Consider the following 22,041-nt stretch of genomic DNA (forward strand, 5'->3'; position numbering starts at 1 on the left):
CATCTTAAAGTGTAATTGAATGTAGTGAGATCTGATTAGTTAACAGTGGGGAAGAATTTAAACAGTGCTGAGTCCCACTGTCTCTACCACTTGTGCTGTTCGATTAAGTAATTCAGCAGAATATGAGAGAGATTAAAACTCATATTAACACTGCAATAAGAAAAAACACACAGAGCTCTTCTCTGTGGCAACAATTTTGCTCCAGCTATAGCCAGCTTGCACTATCTGTCCAGCGAGAGAGAGAGAGCGCGAGATAGAGAAATAGAGAAAAGGACAAAGAGAAAGAGGGGGGGTCTAGCTTTTCCCTGAAGGGCTGTATGTTAGTGCTGGGATATGAAGCAGGGAGGCAGAGCTGCTTCTTATCTCAGTCGTAATACAGTCATGACACACTGCTGACAACCAGCAGCTACACACTGGAAGCACTGCCCCTCAGCAACCTCACTAACATACCCATTAACTCCACCACATAAAGGAGTTATGACATTCTTAAAAAAGCTGCTTCTGTTCTGCTGTATGTATAAAAATACAACTGTCAGGTGTCTGAAAATAACTGAACAAAAGAAAATAAAGGAAAAAAAGAAGCATCATTATTTCAGATGCATGTGGGTGGCTGAGGCTAGACTCAGAGAGACTAACAATTAGGTGCCCAATTGTCTCTCTGCCCTAAAATGAGATCCTATAATTATGTTCCAGGTTTTATACAATGCATGTCTAAATAGGACTACTACTGCTGCTTTCTTCACCCCTCAAAAGGCACAGCAGGATACAGAAATAGCTCCTTTAGAGATTCACGCATGTTGCTGACGTCATATGGGCTCATCTGAATTAGTGCTGTCTTCTCTTTTCCCCTTGATCTGTCCTCTAGAAATGCTCTCTGGGTGCAATATACCATCCACCCATTCAGCTCCTTCACCTCCTCCCCCGCTTCATGTCTCCTGAGTGTCATTCACCGACCCATCCACACACAAATACACACACACACACCTCCCACTCTCTGTCCTCATCTCTCCTCTTCTGTCTTCAATACTATATTTTTCCCCTCTATCTCTTTTCCCCCTTTCTTTCCTTATCTTTTTGCCTTTTTTCTCCACTTATATCTCCTCTCTATCTTCTTTGTCTCTTTTCTTCTCTCCTGGACTCTGTCACTCCTTTTCTATCCTCCATCTTTTTCTCTCTCTGTCTCTCATATTATTTTTTTTAAAACCACACTGTGGAGTGTCTGAAAATGTGCCTTACATTAACATGTTAATGCTTCCATTTTCAGTTTATTAGAGCATTCAACATTATAAAGTTATTTTATGTGTTTGAAACAAAAGTTTTATAGTGTCCCAATCTTCCTTTCTAGCCATAAGCTAATAGAATAGCCTTGAACTAACAAAATAACCACAAGCTAACATGCTAGTTACAATACAATGATATAATATATAATGATAAAAAATCTCCTTCCCTCTCTCTCTCTCTCTCTCTCTCTCTCTCTCTCCCTCTCCCTTACACACACATACGTGCACATCTGCTCTGTCAGGCTGTGCTGCTGGTGGGATGTAAATCTTGATTTCCACCCACACTTTCTCTCTGTGTCTCCCTCCCTCTCTCTCTCTCCTCACACATTCACCATCACTTCTCTGGACTGACGTCGGCCTGTGTGTGGGGGCACATGCGCACTGCATGCACACTGCACAAGTCTTTTTGTGTGTTTGCTGCATGTGTCCTTGCGTGTGTGTGTGCGCACTTGTGTGCACTTGTGTGTGTGTTTGTTTTCTGTCATTACCTTCAAGTTCCTCCTTTTCAAAGTTGGCCTTGAGCATGGAGCGAGTGCCTCCTCTGTCCACCACTGCCTCTTCATCACCTCTCTGAGAGAGACATAGACAAATAGAAAGAGTAAGAGAGAGAAAAGGTGGAAATAAAGCAAGACAGTGTAAGAGAGAGAGAGCAAGAAAAAGACATAAAAACAGGGATAAATAAAAGAGATAAAAAGATAATACGGAGAAACAGCAAAAGATGGAGTAAAAGAGAAAAGACGGAGGAACAGAAGGAAAACAGAGTCAGAGACCCAGATGGAATAAGAATGAAAAACAGAGATAAAGGAATACAAATAGCAAGAAAAAGACGTTAAAGACAGAAGAAGGAAAAACTGAGAAGAAAGAGAGACACGTGGTAAAAGAGAAAGAAGGAAAGAGTGACAAAGAGAAGGCGAAGAAAGACAGAAAGAGATACAGAGAGAAAAGAGAGAAGGAGAAAAATTTAATAGAGGAAGAGTGATAGAGATGGAAGAATAGAGAGAGAGAGAGAGAGAGAGAGAGAGAGAGAGAGAGAGAGAGAGAGAGAGAGAGAGAGAGAGAGAGAGAGAGAGAGAGAGAGAGAGAGAGAGAGAGGTGAGAGTGAGCAAGAGAAAGAGAGAGTGAGAGTGAGAGAGAGAGAGAGAGAGAGAGAGAGAGAGAGACAGAGAGAGAGAGAGAGAGAGAGAGAGAGAGAGAGAGAGAGAGAGAGAGGTGAGAGTGAGCAAGAGAAAGAGAGAGTGAGAGTGAGAGAGAGAGAGAGAGAGAGAGAGAGAGAGAGAGACAGAGAGAGAGAGAGAGAGTGAGAGAGTGAGAGAGTGAGAGAGTGAGAGAGTGAGAGAGAGTAGTGAGTAGTGATGCTCAGTGACAGAGGGAAACAGATTCTCGGTCCATGCTGCTCTGTACCCTCTTCTCTCTCTCTGCCAGCCCCATGGCTCTCTTCCAACTTTCACATTCACACAGTCAATAAGCTGCCAGGGTCACACTCACCACACAATACTGCACATATTTCTATAATAGGCTGCTGTATGGGTGGTTACTGGATATAATAAATGCACCAGGTTGCCAATTTACTTACACTCATCACATATCTTATCAGGCCCATGTAGGGGTAACTTCTAGGTTTACAATTACTGAAAGTTGCCCACCTGTTTCTGTTGCTGCACGATTTGTCAGCCTCTTTCATCCTGATCTATCAAGGGCCATAGACCAACACTTGACCAGCACTGACCACACATTATTTGAGTGGTGAACCATTCTTAGTACAGCAGTGACACTGACAGAGCAGCGACATATTAGTGTGTGTTGTGGCAGTACGAGTTTATCAAGCACAGAGGTATTGCTGAAGAATAATCTTCCAACCAAAAACATCCAGCAAACAGTCATTCTGTGATCAGAAACTTCCACTGACATGTCGGTATCACAGCTGTGCAAAGAGCAGTTGACCACCCAATATCTGGTCAGTTGTGGTCCTATGATGGTCCTGTTTCAATGATGGGTCAGTAATTGTATACCTAAAAGGTGAGCCTATTAGATAGCTGTACCTGATAAAATGGACAATGAATGTAAACACACCTTTGAGTACCTACACAATAATTGCTGGTCACTTTATTGGAAAAGTGCTAATGTACAGTTAGAGACTGTAGCTCATCTATTGTCAACCACTCAGCAGTGCTATCCATCCTCTAGCCTTTCATCAATGGTCAGTTTCTCACTACAGAGCCACTCTTGGCTTATTTTTGCATGGAGGAATGAAACCAATGCATGTTTAAACCCTGTCACTGATGAATGGCATAGGACAACAGAGGAGCAACTTATAAAGTGGACCTACTATAGTGTACCATGCCTAATCAACTGGGCATTGAGCACAGGCCTGTACACAGAACTTTTTAGTGGGAGATTCATGAAACATGAAAATTTTGCTTACAGCATATGGTAAAAACTTATCATGTGAGACATTCTAATCACGTTTCAAAATAAAGCAAACACAATGTTATGAATATTTCTCAAAGCAGTCTAAAACATTCAGGAAAACCCAGGACAAGAAAATAAACCAATCTAACCACTACACTATATACTTATTACAGACAACCGAGTTACCATTCTCTTTAAGCAAGTGATCATCTCTAAGAGATCTGCATTGTCTTACATTAATATTAGTTTTTTTTTTGTTTTTTTTTTGTGTATATTTATAAAATTTAGATATTAACATGACCAACAACATTTAAACAAAAGAAAAAAAAGCCAAATACACATTCATATGTTTGACTATAGTTTTAACTGTTGTTCAACATTCAGGTGAAGAAGCTGAGCAGATCCTCAGCCATGAGACATCAGAGATAGAGAAAATAGATATAGCAGGCTAGCTAACTGTTTTAGCCAATTCCTGTAAGATATGATTGGCCACAAATCTATACAAAGTTAATATAAAACATTTTCACTCACAAGGCTGTTGAACTTCGACCACTAAGTTAACAGTGGAATATGAAATTTGCTATGCATTTTGTGAACCAGCTAATTTTAAGAATGAGTACTTGTTCAGAAACATCAATTAGTATTCAAAGTCTGAAAAATGCAGTTCAAGCCAGCCACTAGGGGTAGCATTTTTGCCTTATTGCCCATTCCTGTTTTAATCACTAAATAACCAAGACACTTTCTTAAAGAGGTTTAAAGGATTTGTAAGGCTGTAGTGATGCATGCATCCACAACAGGTAAGATCTGACTTAGATGAAATCTAAAGGGGAGCCCAAGAGTAATAACACCCCTCCTGGAAAAAGTGATTGTTGCATTTGTGCTACTTTTTAAATGATGGTTTCTGGTCGACAGAAACAACAGCAGCATCAGATTAAGTTTTTCTCTTTTCTTTTGAGACTTACTCAACTGGGGCTGTGGTGGTTGGCTTTATGTTCGGTGTTAAAACCATTGAAATGATGAGAACTGTGAGTAAAATCGCACCTTATAGCATTTAGTATTTTTAGCTTAGCTAAATAAGTCTTCTAAGTCTTTTTTGTGCTTTCTATGTGGATTTCATTGGTGTCCCAACACCTAAACACGTAGTTATTTCTAACCTCAACAGTAAAACTAGTTTGTGTGGTGCAACTGATTTTGATTCAGAAATGTGTAAACCTGGACTTAGTAAACATTTAGGTTAGCACTAGCCTATGTCTGAACTTAGGTACTGCTTGTGTAACCGCCCTCTGGGGTCTATCTGTACAAGTTCCTGAGTGAATATATACAACCCCAATTCCAACAAAGTTGGGATGTTGTGTAAAACATAAATAAAAACAGAATACGATGATCTGCAAATCCTTTTCAACCTATATTCAATTGAATACACTACAAAGACAAGATATTTAATGTTCAAATGGATAAACTTTATTGTTTTTTGCAAATATTCACTCATTTTGAATTTGATGTCTGCAACACGTTCCAAAGAAGTGCACCTAAACACATAATCCTTATACTACTATATAGTATGTAGAACATGATGCTGCAGAAATTGAAATGGTGTAAACCCATTTTCCAGTTCAGTAAATAGATATAATTGGGAGCATGAAAGATGTATGAAGATCTTAAGACAGAGATAAAGTTTTGCTTTTATAATAACATTCACTGCACAATCTGCATAATGTATTCTCTGCCAGCTCTGTCAATCCCTGACATTTTTTTAAACTGTACAATGCTCCTCAGCCAGTGATATCGTAGTAGTAGTAATCATCTCCAGTCTCACAAAGCTAACATCTTTCTGTCTGCTTACTGCTAAAGATAATTACACATTCTAATCCTCTCTGACCTTTTGTATTTTCTTTCATTGGGCAAGAGAATTGAACACACTCTCCAACTTCAGGAGACAGTTACCATGGCTACTAATGTGGTCAACAGTGCCAGTCTCTCACTACAAAAGCCCATTGGCTTCTATTCTTGAATCATTTCACCGCATATCAAGAAGCGTTTCTCCCAGAGAGCCCAGTGCTTCACTGGAGGTAGCCCAGACAGGTCAATAAATATGAGCGCCATCTGACTCACCTCGGCTCACAGAGAGCAAGACGTTTATGTGATTGCAGGTGTGAGGTTGCGAAGCTGATCCATTAGTGCATGATTATGAGAGTCTCAGGGAGAAGCAGAAGTGGCTCAGATCAAAGCACAGTTATGCTCTGACACTCTGCTTAATGTAGGCTGCTATGAGATGGAGAGAGAAAAAAAAATAAACCTTTAGATGTCTGTTATCTTTGGTGACAAAAGCATATTGTAATTCCACATTAATTAGTTCTCACTTGTAGCATATTGAAATAAGCAAAGAAATTTTGTTGAAATTGCAGATTAAATTTAAACCATGTTTATGCTCATAACAAGGAGAGGAGATATTATTCTGATTTGAATCTGAAGAAAAGTTATTGAGTGATTGATGATAGTTACTGATATATGTTCAGTCTTATTCTGTAGAAAAATAAACTTTCATTTAGGGACTAATTTGCATTATAACTCTCTGCCTGTACACTACATGATCAAAGGTATGTGGACACCCCTCTTAATTACTGCGTTCAGGTGTTTCAGCCAAACCCATTGCTAACAGGTATATAAAATCAAGTACATTGCCATGCATTCTCTACAGACAAATACTGGCAGTAGAATAGGTAATACTGAAGTATACTGACATTTTTTTTGGCCCTGTCATGGGATGCCACCTTTGCCACAAGTCAGTTTGTAAAATCTCTGCCCTGCTAGATCTGCCCTGGTCTACTGTGCTATTATTGCGAAATGGAAGAGTCTAAGAGTAACGCCAACTCTGCCATGAAGCAGTACAAACTCACAGAACTGGCAAGTGCTGATACAGTATACAGAATGTTGCGTCATTCACTACAGAGTTCCAAACTGCCTCTGGAAGCAACATCAGCAAAAGAACTGTGTGTCAAGAGCTTAAAAAAATGGGTTTCCATCCTGAGATGCTGCACACAAGTCTAAAATCACTATGTGCAATGCCAAGTATCAGCTGGAATGGTGTAAAGCACACCACCACTGGACTCTGGAGAGGTGGAAACATGTTCTCTGGAGTGAGATATCATGCTTCACTCTGGCAATCTGAAAGACAAATCCATGTTTGGTGGATGCCAGGAAAACAATACTTCCTGGAATGCATGGTGCCAACAGTAAAGTTTGGTGGAGGAGGGATAATAGTCTGGGGCTGTTTTTTCATTGTTTGGGCTCAGCTCCTTAATTCCAGTGATCTGGGGTTTGGGCTAGGAGCCTTAGCTACAGCATACAAAGCCCTTTTAAACAATCCAGCTTTGTAGGGGAGGCCCTTTCCTATTCCAACATGGCTGTATACCTGTACACAAATCAAGGTTCAAGACATAGCTAGACAAGTTTGATGTCGAGGAACTGCACAGTGTCGCTGGTGTCATTATCTGTACAGTACCCTGACCTCCACCCCAACACCTCTAGAATGACTTGGAAAGTCAATTTTGAGTCATCTTGTCCAACATCAGTGTCTGACCTCATAAATGCTCTTTTTCACTGAATTAGCAAAAATTTCCACAATGTAAATGGAAAGCTATCCCAAAATAGTGGAGGCTCTAACAGCTGCAAAGGGGAGCCAACTTCATATTAATGGCAATGATTTTGTAATGGGATATCCAACAAGCGCATATATATGAGTGATGGTCGGGTGTCCACATACCTTTGGCCACATAGTGTACCTCTCCACCATGAATGTATTTAATGAAAAAAATGGTGTGCTGGGGGGGCAGGCGCATGCCACACCATTTTTTTCATTGCCACACCCCTAAGGGGGCCCCAACGATGACGGCTGTGTTGGCCAGCAGGAAGGCGGGGCCCAAATACCCAGCGGCAACGAACCTTGGCGAGGATGCCAAGGAGAGAGCCGCGAGTATGGCGGGGGCGAGGCGTAAAGCCCAAGCTCCCTGGACAGATGCAAGTCATGAGAGTGATGGTGGAAGGAGGAGGGCAAGGACGCTGGTGCCAGCCACGAGAGGCACCAAAGGGAGGAGGGAGTCCCCAGCTCCGCTGCCCAGGTCCCGCCCCGTGTTACGCAGCGAGGCCGCTTCACTACACCTCACATTCGACCCAGGTGGCCGAGCTGCCAGCTGGGGGCGGTGATGAGGAGGTGGGGCGGCAAGTTTTTGTTCCCTCCTGGCTAGGGAGCTCTTTTAAAAAGAGCTGAGAGAGAGAACAGAGAGAGAGAGAGAGAGAGAGAGAGAGAGAGAGAGAGAGAGAGAGAGAGAGAGAGAGAGAGAGAGAGAGAGAGAGAGAGAGAAAACAGAGAGAACAGAGAGAGAGAGAACAGAGAGAGAGAACAGAGAGAGAGAACAGAGAGAGAGAGAGAGAGAGCAAGAACAGAGAGAACAGAGAGAGAGAGAGAGCAAGAACAGAGAGAACAGAGAGAGACAAAAAGAGACAGAGAGAGAGAGACAGAGAGAACAGAGAGAGAGAGAGAACAGAGAGAACAGAGAGAGAGAGAACAGAGAGAGAGAGAGAGAGAGAGAGAGAGAGAGAGAGAGAACAGAACAGAGAGAGAGAGAGAACAGAGAGAGAGAGAGAGAGAGAGAGAGAGAGAGAGAACAGAACAGAGAGAGAGAGAGAGAGAGAGAGAGAGAGAGAGAGAGAGAGAGAGAGAGAGAGAGAGAGAGAGAACAGAGAGAGAGAGAGAGAGAGAGAGAGAGAGAGAGAGAGAACAGAGAGAACAGAGAGAACAGAGAGAGAGAGAGAGAGAGAGAGAGAGAGAGAGAGAGAGAGAGAGAGAGAGAGAGAGAGAGAGAGAGAGAGAGAGAGAGAGAGACGAGCAGCAGCAACAAGAGAGGACTGAAGAGCTGAAAAGCTTGAATAAGAGATTGAAAAGTTTTGTTTGTTTTGTGTTTATGGTGTACGAAGTAAACATATGGCTGCTGCAAACCTGAACCCTGCTTCCAGCATCCTCATTGAGCCCGGGGTAGCACATGCCATGCTACAAGTGGGCAAAAGGCTTATCTGAAAACTACTGTAAAACAATGTTTCAGGCATCATGCAACATATTTATAACCATTTCATCTAATAACTTTCTGTGATGTACCTTTTGGAGGCATTAAAAGTCTCACAATGGTTGTAACGAAAACAATTCTGACTTGATAACATTCTCAAGAAATGTGCAATTCACATAAAACCACCACTGACTTTGTTTACAAGTATTTAATTACTACCTCAGTGCCCTTCTATACCAACACAAACCGAAGCACTCACATACCAACGCAGGTAAGGACAGATATAAAGAAACTAATCTTAGCAACAATTAGAGGGCAGGAGCAATCCCTGAAGGACAGAGCTTGTCAGTGTAAAAACGACAGTATACGTAATTTAAAGAAAGCTATTGCTGCTGCCTTTGCTATCAAATACTCAGCAGCTCTCAGTGCCTGCAGCAGCAATGTGTGTCCAGCAGGAATCACACACTATAGGTGCTGAGCTGACTCATTTCCTGTCATTCTGCATCCACACACTCACATTTCCTTCACACATAGCTTGCATCTCACCCTGTCCAATAATCTGATGCTTACATTTCTTCATGATGCAAAGCAGTAAGACATTGTGATGGCATTAGTGAAGGATACAACAAATTGGGAAATACAGTGGAGCAACAGAGAAATGCTGGTTGTCTATATTCATGAAAGATGCATTTGAGAAGCCTCTGATGTTTCTGTGCTAAAGTAGTTAACACAAACACACACAGTGTGTCTATATCACATAGTAACCAAGACAGGGATTCTCTAACACAAGAGGTCAATTAATACTGATGGGAAAGCAGGCACAGACTGCCCAAAGTGTCTGCACACATGTACACATGCTGAGTAAAAAGCAACCACAGTGGCCCCCGGTAAAATGGTCCTGACCTTGTGCTGTCTTATAAAAATGTTACAGTTTTTAATAGTGCTAATAGAGCAAAATCACCCCTTTTTTGTTACCAAGCTTAAGGTTAGGGTAAGGTTTAGGATCAGACTTCTTGTTACACAAAAGTAGTTACATTTGGATAACAAGATTTTGAGTTAAAATTACTACTACTATTACTAATATTATAACTGAACCAAGAGAAATAAAAACATGCTAAACTATGGCGTCCATGTGCTGCTGTGATCCACCCTAATGTAAAGCCTGAAATAATCTAAAAGGTAAGAGGCATTAGGTCGGATTTTGCAGGTGTTCCCACATTAAAATCACACAGACAGGTTCAAGACGAACGTCCAGTTTGAAGTTTAGAGTTCAAATGCAAAAAAAAAAAAAAAACAAACACTACTTGTGAAGACATGATGGGAATAATTCACTTACATCCTCAGTAGGCATGTTCTAATCCCCTTTGAATACTCTTTTAACACACTAGCAAGCTCAGATTTATCCGCTTGGAGAATGGGTCTTAAGCACAACCGACGTTACACGGTGTTCTTCTGCATGTTGCATGCAATTGCACACTTTCACAAAGGAGGTCTCCAAATCCGCCAAACTTACTTTGTGGAGCTTCAGAGGAACAGCCTGAATAAATGAGAGGGGAAACATTAACCAGTGCAGGTGTAGGGGAAAGTGGGACACAATGTGGCGCATTTTGAAAAGAGATTTTAGCAAATTTAGGGAGATTAAATTTTAAATTATATTTTTATACAAGCAATCCATACTTCTCTGCTACAAATAAAAACACAAACTTAGTTTTGAGCACCTACTGTTTGTGAACAATTTAGCTTAGAGAGTGTGCAAATGTTACAAGCAATCCCCACAGGCAGTTGGATTTATAACTCCCTAAAACATCTGCTAAATCGATGCAAACATAATTAATTGAATACAAGGCTGTGTTATTTAAATCAGACAAGCGTTCCAACCTAAATGCATACAAATTCATGCCTTTATATCATGTTTTGATGATTCTGTGCATACATTTTTCAACAAATTGGCTGTTTTGAATTCACACTGGAGAAATACGGACTTCTTTCATTGTTTACTTTAGAAGACTTTGTTAAACTCCATTACAACAAAGCCCACTGTGTGGAGACTGTAACGTAGCATTTTCAATAACAACAAATTTCAGTTAAAAAAAATAATAAAAAAAATTTATAAATAAACAGAAAAAAGCATGGCTTAAAAATCATTTATCTGACCTGTTCAAGAACTGTCTGGGCATAGTCCTAAAATTCTGATGAGTGTGTGTGATTCGCATCCCTCAAGCAACTGCCACTTCACTGAAGTAGAACTAAACACAACAGTTAAAATGGAAAGAAATGAATGAAACAGGCTCAACATATGCAGTTCATGTTGGAGACTCCCCCACCGTGTCTGTGGATCATTAAAACCTTTATCCAGCTTTTATATGGTGACATCTTAAAAGATGGATCAGGGACTTATTTACATTTCTGCTATATATGCATGCAGGGAATTCTGCTGTGCCCAAGCAAACAGATGAATGAACATTCTTACTTGTTCAGTTAAGTTTGCTCAGTTAGCTGTTGCTCATTGTTAGCTTTATCATGGTAATTTTCTTCAAGAGACCATTAGGGAACACAGTTTTGTTAAAGATGCATAAGCAGGACAAACCATATCAGCCTTGTTACTGGTAAGGATACTGCTTACACACTTGTGACTCAAGATTACGTCCGCTCAGTTTACAACAAGAGAGAAGAATGTTGGCAAAATACACTGGCCATTTAATTGGACACTGGAAAGTTATTTACAAGACAAAGTTTACACATGTATATTGTGTGCCCACAAAAGCAAGATTAACCTACTTACAAAGAAAATACAGATTTAGGTTCCCTAGAGCTTTAACGTTCTCAAGTATGAGTGATGGCAGTGCTCCCCCAGCTTTGTGACAAAGCTTCTCACACTTACCCCATATTAACGTCCTGAACTCAGAAGCAGTACTGTATTTCTCTAATGAGTAACTGTTTGTCACGATATGTACACTAGAGTATGTGTTTCATTCTTGGATACATTTGCATGCACTGCAATTCATGAGCTTCTGAACGTAAATGGACCAAAGGGCTCATGTATGAGAGATGCTGCATTGTAAATGGAAGAGAAGCAGTCACATGCATGTACTTCATACACACACAAACACATACCAGCACACATACAGAAACGCATGCACACAGAGGCTTTCATTCAGCTATATGGCTATTGATATACCATAAAAATGAATGGCATTTAATCTGTATGAGAGTTAATCCTTTTTAACGTCCTCCCCTGTGCGTACATACTACCTCCGCCACAACAAGTGTGCCTTTTGTATGCCATTCCACACACACTCCCACAACATAATCCAGCATACACAGGATACCACACACACACAAAACATCTTAGGGAAGACATGCAGGCATTAGAGAAGAAAGCTTAAAGGCTGGCTCACGAGACAGTCATCCTGGGATTGTGGCATGTGTACTAAATGCACATGTGAAACACACACACACAGACAGACACACAGACAGACAGACAGACAGAGAGACAGAGACAGAGAGACAGAGAGAGAGAGAGAGACAGAGAGAGAGACAGAGAGAGAGAGAGAGACAGAGAGAGAGACAGAGAGAGAGACAGAGACAGAGACAGAGACAGAGAGAGAGACAGAGACAGAGAGAGAGAGAGAGAGAGAGAGAGAGAGAGAGAGAGACAGAGAGAGAGACAGAGAGAGAGACAGAGACAGAGACAGAGACAGAGAGAGAGACAGAGACAGAGAGAGAGAGAGAGAGAGAGAGAGAGAGAGAGAGAGAGAGAGAGAGAGACAGAGAGACAGAGAGACAGAGAGACAGAGAGACAGAGAGACAGAGACAGAGAGACAGAGACAGAGAGACAGAGACAGAGAGAGAGAGAGAGAGAGAGAGACTAAATAAAGCAACAGTAATATAGAATGCAGCTGCATTCCTAGTAGTGGCACATTCTGTTCGGAGGATGCAAAGGGCCTGAAGATGATTACAAACAGTGGTGAGAGAGAGAGAATTAAAAGGGAATGGTATTATGAGTGAGCAGTAAATGTCTTCCTGCTGAGAGGGTCAGATAGAAGAAGGTGCTGGAAATCATGACACAGTTTCAACCTACTCCATAAATGCTATGCAGAGCCTTCTGAGAGGGTATCAGAGGACACACACACACACACACACACAAACATAAGCCCAGGCCCTTTTTTTTAACCAGTGAACACAGGCGGAAACAGCCAATCGAATGCATGTTACCGTGGGCAGGAGGGTAAAATAGCACGTCTACATAAGTGTGTGTATATATGTATAGGTGTGTGTTTCAGCAGCACAATATATTGTCAATCATTACAATGTTATTTGCCTAGCAAATATGTATAAAGCTGCAATATGCAAACAAACCCTCCAACCAGTCACAGTGTTTTTATTGCGCTGTGAGAAACTTAAGCTAAGAAACTTAAAGCACCACATGATTTTCCCTATGGGTTTTTTTTTCAATTAATGTAGGTTAATGTAGGTTAATCAACCTTGCACTGGAAGCCATCATGAAATCTGATAGTGCTGCTATTAGAACACATTGTATCTCTACTTCTGTCTTTTTTCAGTATTTGACATGCTGTGAAAATGCCAGTTGCCCTTAACATTATGTGTAAAATTCATGATGTGTGGACCAAAAGAAATGACTCAAAAGTAGTTACATTAATTGTCACTTACATGTGACTTACATTAAAATTAAAGTCAGTTTTTCCACTCATTTTGGAGATGCAACGTTTTGTTCTGACAGCAGCAATATGCTTGCTCAATACTTCAGCACAGACACGTCAATCATGCTAACTGATAATTACTTTCAAAAACTGAAGACATCTAAAGTGCTATTATAATTTACTCTCATACCTCAAACACACACACACACACACACACACACACACACACACACACACATTTGCTAAGCCACTTCTCCCTCAGGGGTGCAGGGGTGTTGCTACTGCTGTAAAACCAAAGCTTAAAGCTAACGCTAAGCTGTCTCATTCTGCAAGTTGCCAGCCCCTATTGGTCAATGCTATTGTCCAATCTGCAACATGCCTGTCAGTGTGTGTGTGTAGAGTTAAATGCTAGCTAGCTAAAGTCTGTTTTCTTGTTATCAGAGTATGATCATAGGGTGGTTGGTTAGTGTAGTGGTTAACACCTCTGCCTTCTACGCTGTAGACTGGGGTTCAATCCCCGACCAGGGCAAGCACCCTACACTATACCAATAAGGGTCCTTGGGCAAGACTCCAACACCACCTTGGCCTACCTGTGTAAAATGATCAAACTGTAAGTCGCTCTGGATAAGAGCGTCAGCAAAATGCCATAAATGTAAATGTAAATGTAAATGTAAATCATGGGGGCAGTCATGGGCAGGAGGTTAGGGAACCAGCCCTATGACCAGAAGGTCACCGGTTCGATCCCCTTGTCTGACAGTCCATGACTGCAGTGGCCTTGAGCAAGGCACCTAACCCCCAATCTCTCCCCGGGTGCCATGAATAGGGCTGCCCACTGCTCCGGGCAAGTGTGCTCACTGCCCCATAGTGTGTGTGTTCACTAGTGTGCATGCATGTGGGTGCACAGATGGGTTAAATGCAGAGGTCTAATACCACAGTGTGCAAACACAGTTGGCAAATGGTTCTAAATTCATATCATTATGTGTCAATTGGATAAACTATATTCAGTATTTTACATGTGATAATACTGTATTTTAGAGGCTTGTCTGCATAGCTGATGATGGGCTCATGGCAACAACAGCACCCACTGAAGCAGGATTGGTTTGTGTGCGAGTGTGTGTGTTTGACTAGTCTGTAGGTGAAGAAAATGTTGACAGTACTTCAAACCATAAATAGCACTCCCCTTGCTAAGACTGCACCAGTATCCTGAAATCAATACCGAGATACTGTCCGAACAGAGCAATACTGCTAGTCTAAAATAAGACCGTCCTCGGCCTAATCAATAAACAAACCAGATTCTGTGTCATAGACCAAATGCTCTCTGCACTGCTGCACTTTCAGAGTAGAATTCTAACAACACTTCAGGATGAGGAAACAAACACATTCTCTGAATTCTGGCAGACTCAATTTTTTTATTCAATTTTAGAAAATTCAAATAAACACAATTCCCAAAGTACAGCTTCCTAAATCATCCTTGGCTTGGACATACAATTCTAGGAAACCTCTTATAGCTACTTTACATTATGTGGAGGTTTATTAAACTTTCGAGAATTCATTTTCAGACATTGGGCTTCATTCACCAGCCATTCTTATGAAGAAATTGCTTTTTAAAAACCCACTTGCACAGATTTCTGACATTCAGCAATGTTTTCTTACTTGGGATTCATCTTATATCAGAACAAAATCCACACATACTCAAGATTACAAAGGTACAAACAATTCTACAGCTTAAGAAAACATCATAGACCTTTTCTTAAGACCTTTCTTAAGAACAAATTTAAGAGAAAACTTAGGAAGATACTGGTGAATGAGGTTTAGTGTTCTTTCAAGACACCATTCATTGAAAGGATGCTCACTATAGAACAAACAGTGATTCTTTACATGGTACTGCTGCAAAAAACAAATTTTTCCATCTTTATTTTTAATCGTAAGAATCTTTATTGCATCTCTTTTGTCATAGCGTAAAAGCACTGGCATTCCATTAGCAGAAAGAATGCAAAGAACTTCTTTTTTCACCCTCAATTAAGTGTCATGAAAAATCCTAAAATCAGCTTAATTTTAATGCTGTTTACAAAAAAAAAATACACAAACTGGTTGTTGAAAGCCTCTTAGTTTTAGGGTGGAAAAGGTTTTGTCCTGGCAAAAGTATAAGCTGTCAGTCAGGATAAACACACTCTGAGAACTCCAGTAAAGCTTGCAACATTGCCATCGTCACACAACAAGCATAGGTAATACGGGTGAACTAAAGTGTCCTGATGCAGTCTGGGACACCTGGCAATACATGCACTACATGACGGTGTAAAGGATGAGCTCTCATAGCTGTTAATCTTCTCTGTACTGAATAGCTAACTCATTAACAGTAGCAGTAACAAAGATTAATATGCAGCTGAAATATATCTGTGCAAGCTGAGTCACAGTGTCAGCTTTCTTCCCATTTGCAGTTTTAGAAATCATCCCCCTTGAACATTTTGCAGGAGAGCTTCCATTTGGCTCTTTAAACTTTGCCAACTGAACATTCAGTGTGCAGTTCCTGGGAGAACTGTAACTGTAATGCATCATGAGGTCATGGCAGGGTCCACTGTGATAATCTGAACTCTAATACACTGGACCTCGATCAAAGTCTGCATTAGGACTGCAAACTCATTAGTGAATTTGGTGTTTAATATTTAATATGCCTTAATGCTGCTTTGGTAAATTACACTATTTTCACAGAATTCTGTAGTGTAGACCTTTAAAAAATAAGTGACCAGCAATATGTTTATATGACCATATTTACATTTATATTTAGTTATTAGTGAGCTGACCCCTGCAGCACAGTTTCTGTGTCTCTTAAACCTTATTAGATGATGGTCTCTAGGTCACAGTGTATCGCTTCTTTACTTTCTGGTGGAACAGTATGCAGTCTAGTTTTCTCTCTGACCCTCCACACTGTACAGCTGGGTGACAAAAGCAGAGTAATTACTGGCACCAGAACGATACCTGTCTCTGGAAGGCTAAATTAGCACTACTAAAAGCTAGGCCACTCCCTGTATAAATCAACTACTAGTCCTCATGCCCGCTGCAGAGCGCTGATGGGGGAGGGAATAGTGAATGAGTTGACAGGACCCAAAATTTTATGACATCAGTCATGCACAGACAAAATCGTCTTAAAACGGCAGAGAGACTGAGAGATTAGAGAGTGGCAGTCAGTGAGCTGCACTGATTTAATTGGTTGGAGCAGATATGATGATCGAGCTGGCAATGAACACAGTGCAGGCTCAAAATTAACAAGAGCGCCACAAACACAAGCATTTAGAGCAATGTCTACACCCCATACTCAGTAACCCATAGACCAGTAACTACAATCAGGACTATATAGAGCAATACTAATATCTACTACTCTATAGACCAGCATTGCTGATGCTTATCTTGAGTAACTGGCTACCATGTCAGTTATTAATTACTATGTTAGCCTTGCCTAGAACACAATAGGACAACCTAACATGCAAAACTTTATTCTTGGTTAAAGCTATATCACCGACAGAGTGAATATGCAAAATTCTGGTAAGTTCTTTAAAATAGGCATCACTTCACATTATACCAACATACTTCAACTTTAGCTAGTCTACTGCACAGTGTATCATTACCAAAACCACAGCAGAAAAAATTCAAGGCAAACGTGATTCACACCTGAAATGACAAGGTGCAGTAAGCAAAGGAGAATATTTTTGCTATGTTTTTTTTTTCACTTTAGTCACAAGTGAAAACACCAAAGGAGTGTATTTTAAACATGTTTCTATATTTGACTGCCGCCAGCAGTATTTGGCAAAAAATAGAAATGAAACTGCCCTTTGTGCTGCTGCCACACATAAAAATAAAGGCAGTACAAAAACGCTACATACATTAATGTAGGAGTATTCCGCATGTACCACCTTGTGTTGGCAGCATTAGACTGGAATGCTGTTGTGGAAGACAAATTTGCTGATAGATCTGCTAAATTGCTTGGTCTTTGGTGATTTACTTTAAATGTGCCTCTTTTGTTGATCCTCTCCTGAATGTGTCGCTCCTTTGGAAAGGAAAAAAAAAACTAAGATGACTTCTGCTACAATCCAATACCTATACACAGTTCCATACAGACCAATGCTTACATTCAGTACTCTACCAATACGTACACTCTGTATTCTACAGACCACTGTCAATGTGCAGAACTCCGCAGACTTGTACTTACATTCAGCACACTAGAGAGCACTTACAGTCAGTACTCCACAGACTAATGCTCACAGTCAGTACTCTACAGGCCAATATGTACATTCTCTGTGCCACAGACTAATACCTAAACTCAGTACTCTACAGACCAGTACCTACATTCAGTAATCTACAGACCAGTGCCTACACTCAGTACTCTACAGACCAATACCTACATTCAGTAATCTAGAGAACAGTGCCTATATTCAGTAATCTACAGTCCAATATTTACTTTCAGTACTCCACAAAGTAGTACCTACATTCAGTACTCTACAGAGAAATATGTACATTCTGTATGCTATAGACCACTATCAACATGCAGTACTCCTAACATTCAGTACTCTAAAAATTAATACCTACATTCAATTTGTACATTCAGTACACTATAGACCAATACATACTGTACATTCAGTACTCTACAGAACACCTATACTCAGCATGCTACAGACCAGTTTGTACATTCAGTTCTTTACAGACCAGTATTTATATTCAGCACTCTACAGACCAATATACTTAATACTCTACAGACCATTGCCAACATACAGTATGCTACAGACCAATTTGTACATTCAGTATTCTACAGACCAATTTCCACACCCAGTACATTACAGACCAATACAAACACTGGGTACTCTACAGACCAATTTGCACACTCAGTACACTACAGACCAATAAATACATTCAGTACTCTAGAGAATGACACATATTTTCAGTACTCCAAACACAAATACCTACACTTCGTATTCTACAGACTAGTATGCACCTTCAGTACTTCATAGAAGAATATCTACACTCAAGTATACTCTACAGACCAACATGTACATTCAGTACACTACAGACCAATTCCTATATTTAGTATTTTTCATTTAAATTCCTACATCCTGTACTCTACAGCCCAATACTACATCAGAGAATATTATCAGCAACATAAAAAGTTTTAAACTGAGAAATAAAACCTAATAACATGGAGCTTGTGAACTGCCTGACGCTGCCTACCTACACTCAGTATCCTAAACAAACAAATAACATGAATTTTACAAAATTAAGATCAGTAAGAATTCATTAAAATAGGTCATTAATCTTCTTGAACAATGTATGTCTATTTCTAATAAGTCTGCTGACTGGCCCAGCTTTTGTGCTATTGTCCTAATATTTTACAGCAAAAACTGTTTCTACAACAACTTGATTTGCGTTTTGCAACAGTTCGTTTGGATGCTCTATGCTTAATTTATATACAGTTCCATGCATTCACATACTATTTGACAGTAAGCTCCAGTGCCCCGACTGGTGAGTAAACTGCAGGGGGAACTAAGGGTTAAGCGAATTAGGAGTTCAAGGATCTCTGTTCAGAAACTCATGACTGATGTAAACCATCCATAGGTACAGCCTTTGTCTCAAACGTGGTACTTGCTGTACTGCAGCTCATCAAAAGTACACAGCATGCAGCAAAACAGCCCCCTCTGCATTAGTGCTTCCACATTCACTATTACAGTCTGCTCTGTGTGCAGTGCCCCATACAACCAATGCAGAGGTGAACTTACAGCACACTGATACAACATGAAAAGCTGAAGAACCTCTCTCACTTTACGTGGCCTTTAAACCAAAATCAAACCTACAAAGTTATAGCACAGTTCATATAATATTGTACTATACTGTATAATTCATACTTTATACATTATATGCTCTTCATTTTCTAGATCTTTGTGATTTTGTCTATATAAGCATACAAAACAGTATTAGCAAAAATGGGCAAGATACAATATGCCACATAAATCCAAAATACACAAATAGTTCTATGCCCCGAGTGCAGTAGTAGCAGCATACCTGTGAGTGGAGCCGGTTGTAGAGATCGGTACTCATGATCTGTGGTGCGTTTCTCAACACAGTCCTAGAGCAAGTCAAACGGTCAGTCAGTCAGTCAGTCAGTCAGTCAGTCAGTCAGTCAGTCGTGTAGTTAGGCAGGCAGGTGCAACCTCATGAACTACTGTAGAGGACGGACAGCAGATAGTTTGACTCTCTCACCATCCCAGGACGAAAAAAAAAAAACACTCTGGCAGTGTGTGGTCAAACAAGCAGCAATGTTTGTGACCACAGAGCATCCCCTTGCCTGCGAATCTGGCAGCAGATTACAGCTGTGACAACAGCACTGACCGGCACACTCTAAGATACTAAGCTGCTCTCTCGCGCTCTCTCTCTCTGTCCCTCCCTCTCTCTTGTAGTGTCTTGTGCTCTGAGCAGCTATCCATCTACATTCTGCTGTGCTCTGACCTGGTCTCCTCCTTCCCAAGGGCATTCTGGGAGTGTTACACTGGCCAGTAGTCAGAGGATAAATACGAGGCCTGGTTTGCCTTGGCGCGCACTCTCTCTCACTCTCACTCTCTCACACACCCCCCCCCCCACACACACGCACCCTTCCTTACTCTCTCTTCCCTCTCTCTCTTCCCTCTCTCTCTTCCCTCTCTCTCTTCCCTCTCTCTCTTCCCTCTCTCTCTTCCCTCTCTCTCTTCCCTCTCTCTCTTCCCTCTCTCTCTCTTCTCTCTCTCTTCCCTCTCTCTCTCTTCTCTTTTCCCTCTCTTCTCTCTTCCCTCTCTTCCCTCTCTTCTCTCTTCCCTCTCTCCTCTCTCCTCTCTCTCGTTTCTCATGTAAAATAATATCCTCTGTAGTAAAAATAAAGCCAGGGAGTAATGCGCTATCAGTTTTCTGCAGTGCACACTTCTGCACCTTGAGCTTAAACTCAGAATAGCTGCAGTGTGCAGGTCGAGAACACAGGTGAAGTATCTGCAATACAGACACAACACAGAAATACAAAGCACAGCCTGAGAGGTTCACAGCAGCGTCTTGCGCTTTATACCTCAATAACCACATTCCGCAAAGCTTTGCTTCATCATTAAAGCATACAAAAACAAATCTCTTGACATCAATCAGCAGATCAGCAGGCTTACTTAAATGCTATTAGATATGTTATGAGGATCAATTAAAAAATAAAAACAGAATGTAAATATATATATTTTTATATTTTAACTGGTGAATAACCTACATATGACAAGCTCAATGGGGAAATGTCACAATGATAATAGTAATTTAGCATTAGTGCTCCTATGAAATTTGTAATGTTATCTTATTGTCAAGTAACAAATAAGGCTGTTTCAGTGTTTCCCACACATAGGTTGTACTTGTTCCCCCTGACCCAAAGTATACTTAAGGCCAAACATATATTGTCCCATTTTAACAATTTCCAATTGCCATTTTGTCTATTAATCTTCAAAGCATTTTATATTATGTATGACCAAGGGTACACTTTGTATAAGATGCATATTTCAGACCTGTGGGAATTGTTTAATTTCAGAAATTCTGGGGCTGATTCTGATTCCAATTCCCAGTGATAGGAATCAAAAGGAGTCATTTACACACTATAGTTTTCTGGATTCTCAATTAAAAAAAATTAAGAAATTAAGCCCCTTTCACATATGCTTTGTATGCAAAAATTTACAGTAATAATCGGGAAGAAGTTAAGTGTGTCTGAATCTAAATGCAGCAAGACTGACACACAATTTAACATTTATGACATTTGGCTGATGCTCTTTGTCAGAATACAATTTGATCATTTTTACACAGGAAGGTAAAGATAGTGTTAGGAGTCTTTCCCAAAGACTCTTATTGGTATAGTGTAGGGTACTACACTACACTATACCAACCACAATTTAACAGAACGAGAACTTGTACAATTCAAACATATCAACTATTAGATTCTTTTTATTAAATCATTTAAATTTTCAGTTTTGCTTTGTTTTCCCAAGTCAGTTAATCTAGCATTGTGTGTATTGTGGAATGTTGCCTAAACAGTGACAGCAAAGGTATAAGACTGTGTGGTTGTTGGCAAATTTACTGTCATTGTGTGGAATAAAGTAAAGCTAGCTAGCAAGCTATGGAGCTTACTCTAAATTCCTAAATGCATGGCGATTTAACTTTTTTGGGATCGCCTCAAGCCGTATCTTGAAGTATGTAAGGGCACATTTACATGCTAGTTTTAATGCTACAAGTCCAGCTTAAACACAGACATGTGAAAATTGTAAAATTCATGTTACATTCTTTGCTTTCAATTTTGCAGTTTAACAATAACATCTTCAGTGAATTTGAAACTTATGACTAAATATTATTGCAGGAACAAACCTGCTAACCTTTTAGCTATCTGGCTCAAACAATAACTCGCCCAGAGACAAACGTCAGACAGGCTACACAACATAAGTGCTGTTAGCTATGTCGCCTTTTAGTATTAACTGATAAGTTAATAAGTGATCTGCACTAGCCACATCCTGAAATACTAGGTTATTTAAAAAATTGTAAGGATAATTTTTTTTTGTTCAGAAATATGAACATATTGGCTCTTTTTTGTGAGTGTGAAATTGTTTT

The 22,041-nt window shown here is 40.3% G+C and overlaps 1 protein-coding gene across 3 annotated transcripts in view; it reads right to left on the bottom strand.

Moving 5' to 3' along the window:
* Positions 1-22,041, bottom strand: part of slc4a10b (solute carrier family 4 member 10b) — a 67,140-nt gene that overhangs the window by 37,049 nt on the left and 8,050 nt on the right. For 2 of the 3 annotated variants that reach the window (XM_017692253.2, XM_017692255.2), the window contains exon 3: positions 1,769-1,850. In XM_017692253.2, the coding sequence (XP_017547742.1) occupies positions 1,769-1,850 (82 nt within the window). Of the gene's footprint in view, positions 1-1,768; positions 1,851-19,455; positions 19,664-22,041 lie in introns of those variants that run through there. The other variant, XM_017692254.2, reaches the window with a different exon arrangement.

Source organism: Pygocentrus nattereri, chromosome 6, assembly GCF_015220715.1.
Source record: "Pygocentrus nattereri isolate fPygNat1 chromosome 6, fPygNat1.pri, whole genome shotgun sequence".
Taxonomy (NCBI): Eukaryota; Metazoa; Chordata; class Actinopteri; order Characiformes; family Serrasalmidae; genus Pygocentrus; species Pygocentrus nattereri.